The sequence below is a fragment of the Acinonyx jubatus genome, chromosome B4 (assembly GCF_027475565.1).
Source record: "Acinonyx jubatus isolate Ajub_Pintada_27869175 chromosome B4, VMU_Ajub_asm_v1.0, whole genome shotgun sequence".
NCBI lineage: Eukaryota > Metazoa > Chordata > Mammalia > Carnivora > Felidae > Acinonyx > Acinonyx jubatus.
The window spans coordinates 37,324,586-37,343,212 of NC_069387.1; the positions used below are offsets into that span (position 1 = coordinate 37,324,586).

Here is an 18,627-nt window from a genome sequence, read left to right on the forward strand (position 1 = left end):
GATAAGATGTGGGCAGAGGGACTAGAGAGGTGAGCCTGGAGGACGGGTAAGTGGGCTCTGATCATATAGACCAGACTTATGTTCATATAAGCTGAGTTATTTCTCTAAAAATGGAATTTGCAAACATAGTACTAACGGAAGACATCCATATGATGGTGAGATCTGAAGAGTTTTACGCCTTTTTGCTACAAAAGAGAAAAAGGGTTAACATTTTAGAAAACAAAAGAAAAAATCCCCTTCACAAACTGAAGAATTTTTTAAATAATAGCCTTATTGAGATATACTTAACATGCCATACTATTGACCCATTTAAAGTGAACAGTGGGTATGGAGGGGGAAGATGGCAGTGGATTTGGAGTACCCTAGGCTCACTTCGCCCTTTGAACACAACTAGATAACTATGAAATCATCCTGAATACTCCAGAAATGGACCTGAAGACTGGCAGAACATACTTCACAACTAAAGGTAGAGAAGAGGCCATACTGAAGAAGTTAGGAAGTATGGAGATAAAGTTTGGGAAGGAAATGAATCATGGCTGCTACAGTGGGGAGGGAGCTGCAGTTGCAGAGAAGGGTGAGAGACAGACTAACACAGAGGGAAGCGCATGGAGAAAATAAATCCCCATAGTGATTGATTTAGAAAGTGAGAGGGGCTGAATTGCGTGTTTTTGCAACCAGTGGGGCTTAAAGCCTAGAGTTCTAAATGTCAGCGGGCTTGGCTCAGGGAGAGCCCAGAGGGCACTGCACTGCTCTTGGAGAGAAGGCAGGCAAACAACCTGTGGACATAGAGTATGGAAGCAGTGATCTGAAGAGAGCCTAGGACACACAGTGGGGAGGTTAGTTGCTCATCTTGGAGCATGCCCCAGAGAGACAGCATTCACAGAGAGACCCCCTCCAGGAACAAAGGAACTGGCAGGCACCAATTCTCTCCCCCATCCCTCAGCAAAAGCACACAGCCACCTGCAGGAACCAGTGCAGCGCTGACACTCAGTACCTAACTTGCTTACACTAAACCCCACCTGCCCCCATGCTTGGGTGGAATTGCCTTTCTCAGTCATGCATGCCTCAGTCCTGGCATGACAAGTCTCCTCCCCCAGAAGACCAGCCCAAACCCTGCCCACACCATATCTCCCTGACCAGAAGTTTGGTGAGGCTTCGATTCCAGTAGTGGTGGCAACAGGACTCATTTCACAAGCAGACCAGAGCATATCTAGTTAAGATGCATCTCGTTCAGGCCAGGGACCAAACACTGCCCACAACAGGAGCCTCTTCAGAGGACTGGCCAGAGGATAAAATGGCTAAGACACAACAGTGGGGCACATGTAGGACACATTTGAGACACTCCTAGAGGCACCAGGCCCTGGGGAAGAGGGGGCGGTACACTGCAGGGCACTAGAGGATCTCTTCTTCATAAAGCCATTACCTTCAAGAACAGGAGACATCGATGACTTTCCTAACACAGAGAAACAGGCACAGAGATTTAGACAAAATGAGAAGACAGGAATTTGTCCCAAATGAAAGAACAGAACAAGGCCAAGCAAGAGATCTAAGTGAAATAGGTGTAAGTAACATGCCTGATGGAGAATTTAAAGCAATGATCATAAGAATATTCACTGGACTTGAGAAAAGAGTGGAGGACATCAGTGAGACCATTAACACAGAGATAAGGAATAGCATAACAGATATAAAGGGCTCAATAAATGAAATGAGAAACATGCTTGTTGGAATGAAAAGCAGGCTAGAAGAAGCAGAGGAACAAATTAATGACCTAGAAGACAGAATAAACAAAAGAGAGAAAAAAGAATTACGCAGAATGAGAATAGACTTGGGAACTCAGTGACTCCATCAAACATAATAACATTTGTATTATAGGAGTCCCAGAAGAAGAAGAAAGAGGGAAAGGGGCAGAGAATTTATCTGAAGAAATAATGGCTGAAAACTTCCCTAATCTGGGGAAGGAAACAAATATCTAGACCCAGGAAGCACACAGATCCCCCAACAAAAAGCAGATTCACACCAAGATATGTTGTAATTAAAATGGCAAATATATTGGGGCGCCTGGGTGGCTTGGTTGGTTAAGTGTCCGACTTCAGCCCAGGTCATGATCTCATGGTCCGTGAGTTCGAGCCCCACGTCGGGCTCTGTGCTGACAGCTCAGAGCCTGGAGCCTGTGTCAGATTCTGTGTCTCCCTCTCTCTCTGCTCCTCCCCTGTTCATGCTCTGTCTCTCTCTGTCTCAAAAATAAATAAACGTTAAAAAAAATTTTTTTAATTAAAAAAATGGCAAATATAGTGATAACAAAAATATGTTAAAAGCCACAAGACAAAAACAGTTGCATACAAAGGAAACCCCATAAGGATATTCAGTGAAGTTTTCAGCAGAAACTTTCCAAGCCAGAAAAGAGTGGCATGAATGGGAAAAACCTACAGCCAAGAATACTCTATCCAGCAAGGCTATCATTCAGAATAGAAGGAGAGCTAGAGTTTCCCAGAAAAACAAAAACTAAAGTAGCTCATGACCACTAAACCAGCCATGCAAGAAATATTAAAGAGGACTCCTTGAATGGAAAGGAAAGACCAAAAATGACAATATTAAGGTAGGAAACATTTAAAAGCAGTAAAAATGAATTTTTCTGTAAAAAATCAGTCAAGGAACTCACAAAATAAAATGATGTAAAATAACCCATCATATACCTAACCCATCATATACCTAGAGTGGGGAAGAGAGGAGTAAGGAATGGGTTCAAACTTAAATGATCATCAACTTAATATAGACTATATAGGCTGCTACATGCAGAAGAGGTTATATGCAAACCTAATACTAACCACAAATCAAAAACCACTAATAAATATGCAAAGAATAAAGAGAAAGAAATCCAAATATATTATTAAAAACCCCAGCACCATGAAAGAAAGACAAGAAAGGATCAGAGAAAATCTTCAGAAACAACCACACAGCAAGTAATAAAATGGCAATGAAGACAAATCTATCAATAATTACTTCAAATATAAATAGTAAACACTCCAATCAAAAGACAGGGTGACAGAATAGATTAAAAAAAAAAAAAAGGCCTATCCATATGCTGTTTAAAGAGACTCGTTTTATACCTAAAGGTACCTGCAGATTGAAAGTGAGGGAATGGAGAAACATTTATCATGCAAATGGATGTCAAAAGAAAGCTAGAGTAGCAATACTTATTTAGACAAAAATAAAGGCTATAGGGCCTGGGTGGCTCAGTTGGTTAAGCATCTGAATCTTGATTTCAGCCCAGGTCATGACCTCACTTTTCATGAGATCGAGTGCTGCATCAAGCTTTGTGCTAACAGTGCAGAGCCTGCTTGGGATTCATTCTCCCTCTCTCACTCTCCCTCTCTCTGTCTCTGTCCCTCCCCCACTCATATGTGCTCTCTCAAATAAATACATTTTTAAAAAATCCTTTAAAAAAAAGACTGTAACAAGACAAAAGAAGGACACTATACAATCATAAAGGGGACAGTACAACAAGAAAATAATAACAATTGTAGGGGTGCCTGGGTGGCTCAGTCAGTTGAGTGTCCAACTCTTGATTTCAGCTTAGGTCATGATCCTAGGGTCGTGTGATTGAGCCCTATGTTGGGCTCCATGCTGAGCGTAGAGCCTGCTTAAGATTCTGTCTCCCTCTCCCCCTGTCCCCTGCTTGTGCTCCCTCTCTGTAAAATTAAAAAAAAAAAAAAAAAAGGATATAACAATTGTAAATATGCACCCACATTGGAGTACCCAAATATATAAAACAGTTAATAACAAACATAGAGGAACTAATCAATAGTAATACAATACTAGTAGGGGACTTTAACACCCCACTTATATCAATAGACAGATCATCCAAACAAAATCAATAAGGAAACAATGACTTTGAATGACACAATGTACCAGATGGGTTTCACAGATGTATTCAAAACATTCCATCCTAAAACAGCAGAATACACATTCTTTTCAAGTGTACATAGAATATTCTCCAGAATAGATCACATATTAGGCCACAAAACAAACCCCAACAAATTCAAAAAGATTGAAGTCATACTGTGCATTTCTTTTTTTTAGAGAGGGAGAGGTTCAAAACCTTTGGGATGCAGCAAAAACCATTCTGAGAGAGAAGTATATAGCAATACAGGACTACCTCAAGAAGCAAGAAAAGTATCAAATAACCTAACCTTATACCTAAAGGAGCTAGAAAAAGAACAACAAACAAAGCCTAATAACCATCACAAGGAAAGAAATAATAAAGATTAGAGCAGAAATAAATGATACAGAAAGTAAAAAAAATAATAGAACAGATCAATGAAACCAGGAGCTGGTTCTTTGAAAAAAGTCAATAAAATTGATAAACCTCTAGCCAGACTTATCAAGAAAAAAAAGACAAAGAATTCAAATAAATGAGAGGAGAAATAGCAACCAACCCCACAGAAATACAATTAGAATATTATGAAAAACTATATGCCAACTAATTGGACAGAAAAGTGGGTACATTCCTAGAAACATATAACCTACCAAAACTGAAACAGGAAGAAATAGAAAATTTGAACAGATTGGTTACCAGAAAATAAATAGAATCAGTAATTAAAAAAAACTCCCCAACAAACAAAAGTCCAGGACCAGATGGTTTCAGAAGTGAATTCTACCAAACATTTAAAGAAGAGTTAATGCCTATTCTTCTCGAACTATTCCAAAAAATAGAAGAGGAAGGAAAACTTACAAATTCATTCTATGAGACCAGCATTACCCTGGTTCCAAAACCAGATAAAGATATCACAAAAAAAAGAAAACTACAAGCCAGTATCTCCAATGAACATGGGTGCAAAGATCCTCAACAAAATACTCGCAAACCAAATCCAACAACACCTTAAAAAATTATCCACCACAATCAAGTGGAATTTATTCCTAGGTTGCAAGGGTGGCTCAATATTTGCAAATCAATCCACATCACATCAATAAGAGAAACAATAAGAACCATATGATCATTTCAATAGATGCAGAAAACTCTCAACATGATAAAAACTCTCAACAAAGTAGGTTTAGAGGGAACATACCTAAACATAATAAAGGCCATATATGAAAAACCTATAGCTAACATCATCTTTAATGGGGAAAAACTGAGAGCTTTTCCCCTAAGGTCAGGAACAAGACAAGGAAATCCACTCTCACCACTTTTATTCAACATGCCACTGAAAGTCATAATGCGAACTGAATAGATCATAGTTGTCCGTCCTCTGAGATGGTTGAATGTAAGCAGAAATGGTTTGAGAAAAAAGCCACACTGCTTATTTTTAAGTCTACTTATAAATTCATAATTTGGATATAAGGGATAACTTTATCCTAAAGAGAAAAGGGAATTTAGTTTCAGTCTTGGCTCTGCGTCTTTCTCTTGGGCAAATGATTCTTCCTCAGCCTGATATTATCACATATAAATTTGAGTACTATACTTATCTTACAACACACATCACACTTTATTTTATGTCTGTGTTCCTCCCTAGATATGATCCATAAACAAGAAACAAAACAAGAAAGACTACCAGTATCTCCTCTTTGAACTCATATAAATGTGAGGATAAAATGAGAAAATAGTTTTTAATCAAATAGTTTTTAATTTTTCATAAAAGATGCTTCATAAAAAAATAAAAATAAATGGAATACTACATGGCAAAGAGAAAGAATGAAATATGGCCTTTTGTAGCAATGTGGATGGAACTGAAGAGTGTTATGCTAAGTGAAATAAGTCATACAGAGAAAGACAGATACCATGTGTTTTCACTCTTATGTGGATCCTGAGAAACTTAACTGAAGACCATGGGGGAGAGGAAGAAAAAAAAAAAAAGTTAGAGAGGGAGGGAGCCAAAACATAAGACACTCTTAAAAACAGAGAAAAACTGAGGGTTGATGGGGGGGTGGGAGGGAGGGGAGGGTGGGTGAGGGGTATTGAGGAGGGCACCTGTTGGGATGAGCACTGAGTGTTGTATGGAAACCAATCTGACAATAAATTTCATCTTAACAAAAAATAAAATTAAATTAAAAAATTAAAATTATAAAAAGATGCTTCATAAATCTAAGGCATTTCAAACATTCCCAACTCAAATTAGTTAACTAGACTTAGAGATGAACAAAATTCTGGAAAACGAAAAAGTAACGTGTAGTAGAGAACAATAGATTATTTATTTATATATATTTTTATTCATATTTTAATTTTTTTAAGTTTATTTATTTTTGAGAGAGAGACAGAGGGCAAGCGGGAGAGGGGCAGGGAGAGAGGGAGACACAGAACCTGAAGCAGGCTCCAGGCTCTCAGCTGTTAGCACAGAGCCCAACATGGGGCTTGAACCCACGGACTGCGAGATCATGACCTGAGCCGAAGTCGGACGCTTAACTGACTGAGCCGCCCAGACGCCCCTCTTTTATTTACTTTTTAACGTTTATTTATTATTGAGAGACAAAGAGAGACAGAGCATGAGCAGGGGAGGGGCAGAGAGAGAGGGATACACAGAATCTGAAGCAGGCTCCAGGCTCTGAGCTGTCAGCACAGAGCCCAACACAGGGCTTGAACTCACAAACTGCGAGATCACGACCTGAGCTGAAGTTGGACGCTTAACCAACTGAGCCACACAGGTGCCCCTAGATCATTGAATTTTTAAAACTGTGGTAAAATACACATAACGTAAAATTTATTATTTTACCCATTTTTAAGTGTACAGGTCAGTGACATTAAGTACGGTCACATTGTTGTGCAACTATCACCACCATCCATCTCCAGAACTTTTTCATCTTCCCATAAAACTCTATATCATTAAATAATAACTCCCCATTCTTCTATGCCCTGCATCCCAGGTAACCACTATTCTACTTTCTGTCTCTATGAGTTTGACTACTCTAGATTTCTCATATAAGTGGAATCATAAAATATTTGTCCTTTTTTTTTTTTTAATATTTGTCCTTTTGTGACTGGCATATTTCACTTAGCAGTGAGCATCTTTTCATGGGCTTATTGGCCACTTACATATCTTCTTTGAAGAAATGTCTATTCATGTTCTTTACCTATTTCTGAATTGGGTTGTTTGTTTTGCTATTGTTGTAGGAGTGCTTTATGTATTCTGGATATTAATTCTGTATCAGATACATGACAACAGTGGAAATGGAAAACAAGGGATAGATCTGAGTGAGAATATGAAGAAAGAGCTGTCAAAATTTGGATAAAATAGCTACATTTTAAGTCAGAATAGCTGGGATATTTTAAGCAAGAAAATTAAAATTATTTTGATTTGAAGATTTAGTTTTTAAACCAGTGTTGGCAGTTTTGACAGTTCTTCCTTTCTTCCAGGTATCTCAGGTAGTTTGAACTTTGATGAAGAGGAGACTGATGGGGAAGAAGAAGGAAAGAAATTATGTCATTCGCCATATTCAGATGCAGAGAGACCCAATTCTGCATCCAGCCAGAAATCAACCACAGTACGTAGTTCTGAAACTTCTTCCTTTGGAACTTATTTAACTATTTCCCAAATGCATCTCTAATATTTAAACAGGATTACTGAATGAGGGTTCCTTCAAAAGATTTTTAAAAATGTTTTATTTTTGAGAGAGAGAAGGAGAGAGTGCATGCACATGCGCGTGTAGGAAATGGGCAGAGAAGGGGAGGGACAAAGGACTCAAAGTGGGCTCTGTGCTAAGAGTGGAGAGCCTGATGTGGGGCTTGAACTTATGAACCATGAGATCATGACCTGAGCCTGTCAGATGTTTAACCAACTGAGCCACCCAGGTGCCCCTCTTTCAAAAGATTTAAGCTCAAATTTAGTCTTAAAGTTCATGACCCCCCCCCTAAATTTCTTATGTCTCAAGCCAGCTATTGTGAAGTTATATCCCACTTTTGTACTTGGCTCCTTCATTATTCCCAATATTCATATGCCTATTTCACTTCTCAGAGTTTCCCTTTATTTTGTCAGAAGACTAGAGACATAGGGATAAGTCACTAAATTATTTTGTATGTTGTTTCTTGACAAGAATAACAAGTTTTCTGATCCAACCTCTATCGCTCACGTGTGGCTGTTCTTTCAGGATACAGGAGCTTATGGTACTGCAGCCCAACAAAGTGATAACCAGCTGGGAGAAGTGGAGAATTTGGAGGACTTTGCATATAGTCCTGCCCCTCGGGGTATTACAGTAAAGTGTCGGATAACCAGGGATAAAAAAGGAATGGATCGGGGTCTCTTCCCCACTTACTATATGCACTTGGAAAAAGATGAAAATCGGAAGGTATGAGAAATGATTCTTTAAAAAAAATTTTTTTTTTTTTTGTTTAGGGGTGCCTGGGTGGCTTGGTTGGTTAAGTGAATGACTTTGGCTCAGGTCCTGATCTCAGAGTCCCGCATTAGACTTGGTGCTGTCAGCCTGTCAGCATGGAGCCCACTTTGGATCCTCTGTCCCCCTCTCTTTCTGCCCCTCCCCCGCTCACGCTGTCTCAAAAAATAAATAAAACACTAAAAACATTTTTTTAAATATTTTTCTTTTATTTATTTGGGAGAGTGAGTGTGGGAGAGAGGGACAGGGGGGAGAGTGAGAGAGAGAGAGACAGAGAGAGAGAGACAGAGAGAGAGAGAGAGAGAGAGAGAGAGAGAGAGAATCCCAAGCAGACTCCACACTCAGCACAGAGCCTGACATGGGCTCAATCCCACGACTCCAGGATCATGACCTGAGCCAAAACCAAGAGCTGGACGCTCAACCTACTTAGCCACCTGGGCACCCTGAGAATTGATTCTTTGTTTTTTAAATATGAAATTTATTGTCAAATTGGTGTCCATACAACACCCAGTGCTCATCCCAACAGGTGCCCTCCTCAATGCCCATCACTCACTTTCCCCTCCCTCCCACCCTCCATCAACCCTGTTTATTCTCAGTTTTTTTTTTTTTAATTTTTTTTTCAACGTTTATTTATTTTTGGGACAGAGAGAGACAGAGCATGAACGGGGGAGGGGCAGAGAGAGAGGGAGACACAGAATCGGAAACAGGCTCCAGGCTCTGAGCCATCAGCCCAGAGCCAGACGCGGGGCTCAAACTCACGGACCGCGAGATCGTGACCTGGCTGAAGTCGGACGCTTAACCGACTGCGCCACCCAGGCGCCCCTATTCTCAGTTTTTAAGAGTCTCTTATGGTTTGCCTCCCTCCCTGTCTAATTTTTTTTTTCCTTCCTCTCCCCCATGGTCTTCTGTTAAGTTTCTCAGGATCCACATAAGAGTGAAAACATATGGTATCTGTCTTTCTCTGTATGACTTATTTCACTTAGCATAACACTCTCCAGTTCCATCCATGTTGCTACAAAAGGCCATATTTCATTCTTTCTCATTGCCAGGTAGTATTCCATTGTGTATATAAACCATAATTTCTTTATCCATTCATCAGTTGATGGACATTTAGGCTCTTTCCATAATTTGGCTATTGTTGAGAGTGCTGCTATAAACATTGGGGTACATGTGCCCCTATTCATCAGGACTCCTGTTTCCCTTGGGTAAATTCCTAGCAGTGCTATTGCTGGGTCATAGGGTAGATCTATTTTTAATTTTTTGAGGAACCTCCACACTGTTTTCCAGTTTGCATTCCCACCAACAGTGCAAGAGGGTTCCCATTTCTCCACATCCTCTCCAGCATCTATAGTCTCCTGATTTGTTCATTTTAGCCACCCTAAGAATTGATTCTTAAGACAAATCTTGAAATAGAGGGGAAGAATGTTGTGGGAATAGATTGTTGAAGGGCCTTAGGATAGAGGAACAGCACTGGTAACAGACTAAGTCATCTGGAAGCAGATTGTACTTCCTAACTCCCAGGTGCTGTGTTCTGTCTTCAAAGAAAGAGCTCATAGTCTCATAGGCAAAATCTGTTCCACCCCAAAGAAAAAAGTTTTATCCAGAATATAGGAAAGTAGAGGAGAATATTTGAATGTAATTATTTGCACCTCTATCCAACTTTTTGGCAGGGGGAGGGTGTTACTGTGTGCTCTTTGGTTTTTATTTTAATTATGGTAGAACATGACATTGTGGAAGAAAGAGCAAGCTTTAGGGGATAGGAGGAAGTGGAAATACGGAACAGCATGGAAGTGAAATGTCTTATTTCTCACTTTAGGAATTCTAATTTACTTTAAATACAAATTTGAGGCAATTTAATACTTGCTAATGAACAATGTATTTTGTATTGCTGCTGCCAGATCTAAGTGGATGATTTTAACAGCACAGAAATGAGATGATGATTTATATCATTGTTGTTATAACCACTACTTATTGTTTATGCTGTATCAGGCATGTGCTAAATGCTTCATGTATATAATATCTCCTATAATCCTTATCACAATCTTGTGAGATAGGATTTCTTATCCCTGCTTCATAGATGAGTAACTGGGGCATAGAGAGTGACATACCCGCCTCAAGTCACACTAATATGTGGCAGAGCCAGACTCAAACCTGTGTTTGATTTCAAAGTCCCTTCCTTAGCTACTGCCATTCTCCTGCTTCCCTGTCATTGTCCAAGTCTAGTGGGATTTAGGAAGGATGCATAAATACGACAGTATTCATATCACTGAAGATACAAAAAGGAATATGAGGAAAGCAGCTGCAGTAAAGAATTGGAAGGATGGGATGGGGCACCTGGGTGGCTCAGTCGGTTAAGTGCCTGACTTCAGCCCAGGTCAGGATCTCATGGTTCATGAGCTCGAGCCCTGCATCAGGTTTGGTGCTGACAACGCGGAGCCTGCTTGGAATCCTCTGTCTCCCTCTCTCCCTGCCCCTTCCCCACTCATGCTGTCTCTCTCTCAAAAATAAATAAACTTAAAAAAAAAAAAAAAGGAATAAGCCACAGTGGTTCTCTTGACATTTTTGACTGACATTTTTTTCTTTTTCCAGATATTTCTTCTTGCAGGTAGAAAGCGGAAAAAGAGCAAAACATCCAACTATCTTATCTCCACTGATCCAACAGATTTATCTCGTGAAGGGGAAAGTTACATTGGCAAACTCAGGTGAGTGCAGCCTTGTTTTACTGATCTATTCTTTCTGATACTTTTATTCCTGTTGTTTTAGAACAATTTCTTTTTTTCTTTTCTTTTTTTTTTAATGTTTATTCATTTTTGAGAGAGAGAGAGAGTATGAGCAGGGGAGGGGCAGAGAGAGAGGGGACAGAGGATCCCAAGCAGGCTCTGAGCTGACAGCAGAGAGCCTGATGCAGGGCTCGAACTCAATGAACTGTGAGATTGTGACATGAGCCGAAGTCGGACACTCAAGAGACTGAGCCACCCAGGTGACCCAAAATAATCCATATCTTCTTTGCAATGAGCATGTACTGATGTTGTAATCTTAAAAAAACATAGAAGTTAACAGAAAATCTAAGTCCCTTCCTTATTTAATGAGTGATCTTTGAAAAAGTAGTGATGAACATTTGGAGAACAGGCAAATGGACTTCCACTCTGTTACATACCTGTCCTAGATTTGTATTTGTGTAGGAGCAAAAATATAGATCATTAATGGCGACTTTTTCCTCTTGATTCTAGATCCAACCTCATGGGGACCAAGTTTACAGTTTACGATCACGGTGTCAGCCCAGCCAAGGCCCAGGGTCTGGTAGAGAAGGCCTATACCCGGCAGGAGCTGGCAGCCATCTGTTACGTACGTGCCAGTCTCAGAACGCCCTCTTTTCCTGAGTCTTTTCCTTAATCTCCTGGGTGTCCTGCTGGCCCTTTAAACCTAACCAATACTGAACTCACTATCTTCCCTCCCAAGCTTGTTTCTATCTCTATGATCCCCCTTTTCTTTTGCTGGTATCGTTTTTTCTGTGTATTCATTTTAATTATTTATGAATTACCAAGTTTGGTTGTTTTTAATTTTTTAAAAACATTTGTTGTCTGCTCTTTTATTTCCTAATGCCATTGTATTAACTCAGTCCTTTATTATCTCTTACCCACTGGCCAGAGGTTACAACAAAGTAGAAACTGATCTCTCCTTACTTTTAGTGTTTCCCTGATTCACTCTATACTGCTGCCAGATGGATCTTTCTAAAACACAGTGCCAGTAAATCCTGTGGTTCTCTTGCTTCACAGCATTTAGTGACTACCTACTGCACACAGAATAAAGCCCTAATGCTTTGGCCTTTCCTCCAGACTCTTCTAACGGCCCTGGCCCTGTCCTGTTCCCATAATGGGAGACATAACAGCCCCGTCATTGCCTTGCTGCACCATGTGATCTTTCCTTACCCGAGAGCCTCTCCTTTCCCCCTCCTTGTCCTTTGTCTAACCAACTGATGCCATCGGAGAAGTCTTTTCTGACCATTTGATAGAGTTGACCTTTGTATGTATACATCCCCATGGCCCCTGTGCTTCCTCTAGTAACTTACACGTTATACTTGTTACTGCTTGTGCCACACGAACCTTCTCTTATAAACTCTTATTCTCTGCTACATCCCCACTAGCACAGGGCCCGGTGCATGGTAAGCACTCAAAAGTCATTGAGTAAAAGAAAATAAGAAGCAATTAACCTGACTTAACCTGTTGCTTTGATCCCAAAGTCACAACTTTTTCATAAATTGGAATTAATCTCATCATTTCCCATGAAATGTTGTGAAATTAAATGGCTAACTTAATATTTTTATAATGTGTAGTGTTTTTTTCTCCTAGCTTCATTTCTCCATTACATGTTTTAACTATGCATAACTTCCAAATATATGTATGTACATGTGTACATGTATATATGTATAGGTATACATACAAACGTGTATATTTACCTTTTTAATGTGCTTATTTTATTCATATATAATCTGCCTGGCCTGACAGGCATTTAAGGTTTTTTAGGTTTTTTTTTTTCATTTTTAGTTTTCGTTTTATTTATTTTAGAGAGAAAGTATGAGTTTAGAGAGAAGCGGGAGAGAGAGTTAGAGGGAGAGAGAAAGAATCCCAAGCAGGCTGTACCCTCAGCCACCCAGGTGCTCCTAAGTTTATTGTTTTTTTTTAATTGAGGTGTAATTGGCATATTAGTTTCATATGTATAATGTAATGATTTTATATATATGTAATATTGCAAAATGATCATCACATTCAGTTAATAAGTTTAGTTATTAAGTTTAGTTAATATCCATCACCATGCATGGTTACAGCTGTTTTTCTTATAAGAACTTTTAAGATCTACTCTCTTAGCAACTTGCAAATATACAGTATAGTATTATGATCATTATTTTTTATTTATATAGGTGACACATAATGTTACATTAATTTCAGGTATACAACTTAGTGATTGACAAGTTTATACATTATGCTCATTATGCTATGTTCACAACAAATGTGGCTACCATCTGTCCTGAATATATGGCTATTACAATACCACTGATTATATTCCTAATGTGGATACAGGCATTTGAGGTTTTTACTTCCTGGTACATTCCCTATATAATTTAAGCTGTAATTCTCATTGTATATCATATGTCCTCATTGGGAAATAAATATTTATTGATGATGACAAAATTAAAAAATAAAATATTTTTTAGTTTATTTATTTATTTTGAGAGAGAGAGAGCAAGTGGGTTAGGGGCAGAGAGAGAGAATTCCAAACAGGCTCTGTACTGTCAGCACAGAGCTTGATGTGGGGCCTGAACTCACAACAGTGACATCATGACCTTAGCTGAAACCAAGGGCCGGATGCTTAACTGACTGAGCCACTCAGGTGCCCCCAAAATTAGTTTTTTTAAGTTTATTTATTTATTTTGAGAGAGAGCATGTGCTCATGAATGAGGGAGGGGCAGAGAGAGAGGGAGAGAGAGAATCCCTAGCTGGCTCTGCACTGGATCTCACTACTGTGAGATTATAAGCGGAGCTGAAATCAAGAGTCAGACATTTAACTGACTGAGCCACCCAGGCGCCCCTGTGGTGAGGACAAAATTGGAAAGTGCTCACCGTTGTCTCAAGTTTCACTTAAGAGTAAAGAGAATAAAGTTTCAAGCCAATAGAATCTGTTTTAAATTCAAGTGTTCAAATTAGGTTTAAAAGGAAGTACAGTATTACCTTCCTTGTTTTGACTCTGTCTCTTTGTTCACCTACAGTAAAGTAATAAAATAGTTTTTAGTGTTTTTGACATCATCACTGGACATTTTACATGCCCAAGAAAGTCATGTGTTTTTCCTTTCCGTTTTCAAATTCCTGCCTTATTCTGTCTTCCAGGAAACAAATGTACTTGGATTTAAAGGTCCTAGGAAAATGTCTGTGATCATTCCAGGAATGAATATGAATCATGAACGGATCCCATTTCGGCCACGAAATGTAAGTAAGAACGTATTTAATCAACAAAGGAACCTCAAAGACAAGAATACAGTACAGATGAGATCAATACAAAAAAGTATTGATTCTTACAGAATCCCAAAGTGGAGTGTGGCTCATACCGTTCTTCACGAGAGTGATCAGTCCCGAACCTCAGGATGAGGGCCGTTGCAGCAGAATTGCCAAAGTGGTTGATTTGAAACCGCTTGGTCTGCCAAGAGCAATGCTAGATAATCTACCACAATTTTTAAAAGCTGCCTTCACTGTGGGCTTTCTTTGTTTCTGTTGTACCCTTTCTGCAATGGAGGAAATACTCTCCTACTCTACCTTCTACTTCACAGAGCTGAAAGTGAATGATTTCCTGTGGTTCTCAGTACAAAGCAGTGATTTTTCTCTTCAAACAGGACCACGAGAGCTTGCTTTCCAAATGGCAGAACAAAACCATGGAAAACTTGATTGAACTGCACAACAAGTCCCCAGTCTGGAATGACGACACACAGTCTTATGTCCTGAACTTCCACGGCCGGGTCACTCAGGCATCTGTGAAGAACTTTCAGATAGTCCACGAGAATGACCGTGAGCCTGCAGGAAGGGTTGGGTGGGAATAGGAGGAAAGATGCTCTTACACGGTGGGGAAATGAGCACTTCCTATCATTGATAGGAAGTTCTGCCCAGGGGAGAATTATTGTTATTATTAGTTAAATGTTTATTTATTTTTGAGAGAGATAGCATGAGCTGGGGAGGGGCAGAGAGAGAGGGGAGACAGAGGATCTGAAGTGGGCTCCGTGCTGACAGCAGCAAGCCTGATGCAGGGCTCAAACTCACAACCCATGAGATCATAACTTCAGCTAAAGTTGGTTGCTCAACCGCCTGAGCCACCCAGGTGCCCCCCCACCCACCCCCAGGGGAAAATTATTTAAGAAAGAAATGATTTCTTTGGAAAGATTGAAGTGTAGTTTAAAATAAAACTTCTTTTTAAAAAAAAAAAGTTTATTTTTGAGAGAGAGCACACGAGAGAGAATCTCAAGCAGGCTCTGTGTGCTGACAGCTTGGAGTCCTATGTGGGGCTCAATCTCATGAACCTTGAGGTCATGACCCAAGCTGAAATCAACAGTCAGAAGATGCTTAACCGATGGAGCCACCCAGGCAGCCCTTTAGAGTAAAACTTCTGAACCACTGTTTGGGAAGCAGATGCAAATGACCCTCATTCAAACTCTGGTCCGTGGAGCTTGTACTGTTCCCTCCTCTTGTCCTGTCATGCTAGTCATGAGTGGTCTCCTGCTGTCTGTATTTGAGAGGAATAGTAATAGAAGCTTGGCTCATGGTTAGCAGATACTCTTGTCAATGCCTCTTTCCATCCTTCTCAAAGTTTCCCTTTTTAAAGAGACTTGGTGATTAACTTATCGATTTGAAGGATTTTTTTCCCTGTATCTTTCATAGGCTTTTCCCCAGTACAGCCCCACTATTTTCTAATGTCCTAATTTCTTTCTTTTCCTAGCTGACTACATAGTCATGCAGTTTGGACGTGTGGCAGACGATGTGTTCACCCTGGACTACAACTACCCACTGTGTGCACTTCAGGCCTTTGCCATTGGACTTTCCAGCTTTGACAGCAAGCTAGCATGTGAATAAGAGAAAGAAAAAGGGCTGAGTTTTCTCACTCACAGCTTTGAGTCACTTCCTTTGCTTTTGCCCCAGGACTGAAGAGTGACTGCCTGCCCCTTTGGGAGTAATCCCTGTATGTATGTATGTGTACATACACGTGTGCATGTGTACATAGGTACATGTGCATACACATGCGTATATGTACACATGCACCCAACTTCTCTGGGTTTCACGGACCTGGTCAGGGATCACAGCTTAACGTGGGGGACAGACTGTTCAAAGCACAGAGAGCTTCTTGTTCAGGGCACATTGGCGACTCCGGAAGTTATTGCCCAACAGATTCTGTGCCCTCAAGAGTCCGATTTCCTGTGCTTGGAAATGTATAGCTAGAATCAGGTTCTAATGAGTAAATACTTGGGTCTTTTTTCTTGAAGACCTTTCCTGAGTGGAATAGTTCCCTAAATTGCCTTCGGTCTTCAGTCTGCAAACTGTTTTTGTAAATGGTCAGAGAGGCTCTCACAGCTGCTCAGTTCTGTTGTTGTATTGCAAACACAGCCATGGCCAGCTCATAAACGAATGAGTGCAGCTGTGTTCCACTGAAACATCATTAACAAAAACAGGCAGCAGTCCAGATTTGTCCTGTGGGCCATAGTTTGCTGACCCCTGCTCCAGGTATATTTCTGTAAGTTACCTGGGCATCTTCCAGAATGGGCCTGTGGTCATGACACCATATGAGTGGGAAATGCATATCTCTGGGAAGCAACGGTCCCATAAATTGGATCTGAAAAGGCTACATCCATATAGCTTTTACCTGTTTTTTATTTTTCTATTTTTTATTTTTTAAGTAAGTTTTATGCCCAACGTGAGGCTTAAACTCATGACCCTGAGATCAAAAGTCACATGCTTTACCGACTAAGCCAGCCATGTACCCCTTAAAAATTTATTTAAAAAAATTTTTTTTCAAATAAGTATTATGCCCAACGTGGGACTTAAAATTTTTTTTATTTTACCTTTTGTTGTTGTTATTAAGTAAGCCTTGCTTTTACCTTGTTTTGGTGACAGTGGTTTCCAGAGCATCATTTACCCTCAGAACTGGGAAAATCCCCCATCAGTGATCATTTTGAGTCCACACAGGTGGCTTAATTCTGCTGTCCTACCTGAAGTACCCATGGGGGAAGCCAGTGCCAGCCACTTTACCCTCCCTATGGGAAGAAGTTCTGCTCACTAGGAAATAAGTCGGGCATTGCACTGCCTTTATCAGAGGGAGTGTGGTATTGCTTTGGTGGGGCTAGCTTACTTTCCCCGTGGGGCTTGGAAGGCACTGATGTCACAGTCCCCCTCTTCCCTTTCTTCCCTCAGAGTAGGTCGGCCAGCAGCAATCTCAAAGTGGCTGTGGCCAAACTTGTTGTGATCAGGGATGTGAGAAACGTATGCAGTTGTCTTAATTTCAGTTTAGGCTGAAAGCATAAAGTCTAGGGGTGACTTAGTCTAGTTAAGACAGGGTGATTTGACAGTTGCCTTCATTTCCAATCCAGGAGTGCTTCCTACAGCTCTATTACATGGAGCCATTAGTATAAAGGGACACACACACACCTATAGACCATGTAAGAGGTAAGAGAACATTATATCTCGAAACTTGTTGTCATTGTGCAGAGAGGTGGCAGGGAGGCTTTGGTGAGGACCAGCTAGCTGACTCTGAGCTCTGTGGACCTTGTTAGGTGGAGCTTTGGGCCTCTCTTCTTAACCTAAATATTATCAGCTCCCTAAAGCCTGGCTCATTGGTAGAGATCACACTCCTGTCACTTTTCCTCACAGATCATAGAGTTTTGCCAAGTCTTTCAGATTGTTAGCACCTCCCAGCAAACCATATGACTCTGCTTGCTACCAGTTCACCAGTCTCAGAATGCATCTGAATCTTGAGAACTTGTGAGTTCTACATTCAGCATTGTTCAACTCCCAGTGTGCACTGAGCTGTTGGCCAGCGTGGGGCAAGGGATCAGTGGCTGTTGGTCCATCATATTTCCTTTCTGTGGACTTCCTTTTCGTCCCCGCTTCCTGTTGTTCCTTGCTCCACATCAAATAGCAATGGGAAGGAAAGAGATGTGGGAGATGAAAAGACTCTTTACTCATCCCCCGCTGGCAAATCCTATCTGCTTGGTTTTGACATGGCTGGTTTCCATCTCAGGCATGCTTCCTATCAAGTGCCTCATTCATAGAAGTGCCCTAAAGCCCTTCAGGCCTCTGGCACCACCGTCCTGATGGACTGTCCGATCAACCCTTGTTGAAAACAGAAAGCTGTTCACTTCTCTCCAGTTGCGTACATGACAGTGTCTGGGGAAAGGGAGCCTGATGGGACTACTGGATCTAATCCTGCTTCCTCCTCTCTGTTCAGCTCAGAGACATCTATCCCCAGCTCCTTGTACTTTCTGCTTAAGCGTGCAGCTGATTGGTTTTACATAAATCATATTTATACCTTTTGTATGCTACAGAAATAAAGATAATTTATATAAAAATGTGTCATCATCTTCTTTGCAAAGTCCTATCCCTTACAGAGTTCTTGCAGTCATGTTCTATAATGATCATTTTCTTTTTTTTTTGTTTATTTATTTTGAGAGAGAAGGCATGGGTGGGGGAGGGGCAGAGAGCGAGGGAGACAGAGATTCCCAAGCAGGTTCCACACTCAGCCCAGAACCTGATGTGGAGCTCGATCCCACAAACCATGAGA

At 40.5% G+C, this 18,627-nt stretch overlaps 1 protein-coding gene across 4 annotated transcripts in view; it reads left to right on the top strand.

The window, feature by feature from the left end:
- TULP3 (TUB like protein 3) overlaps positions 1–18,415 on the top strand; it is a 66,787-nt gene extending 48,372 nt beyond the window's left edge. For 3 of the 4 annotated variants that reach the window (XM_015061444.3, XM_053225717.1, XM_053225716.1), the window contains 7 exons: positions 7,346–7,473; positions 8,077–8,274; positions 10,909–11,021; positions 11,550–11,664; positions 14,202–14,300; positions 14,702–14,873; positions 15,796–15,961. In XM_015061444.3, the coding sequence (XP_014916930.1) occupies positions 7,346–7,473; positions 8,077–8,274; positions 10,909–11,021; positions 11,550–11,664; positions 14,202–14,300; positions 14,702–14,873; positions 15,796–15,929 (959 nt within the window). In that variant the 3' untranslated portion in view covers positions 15,930–15,961. Of the gene's footprint in view, positions 1–7,345; positions 7,474–8,076; positions 8,275–10,908; positions 11,022–11,549; positions 11,665–14,201; positions 14,301–14,701; positions 14,874–15,795 lie in introns of all 4 variants that reach the window. The other variant, XM_015061443.3, reaches the window with a different exon arrangement.
- Positions 18,416–18,627: the final 212 nt, after the last annotated feature.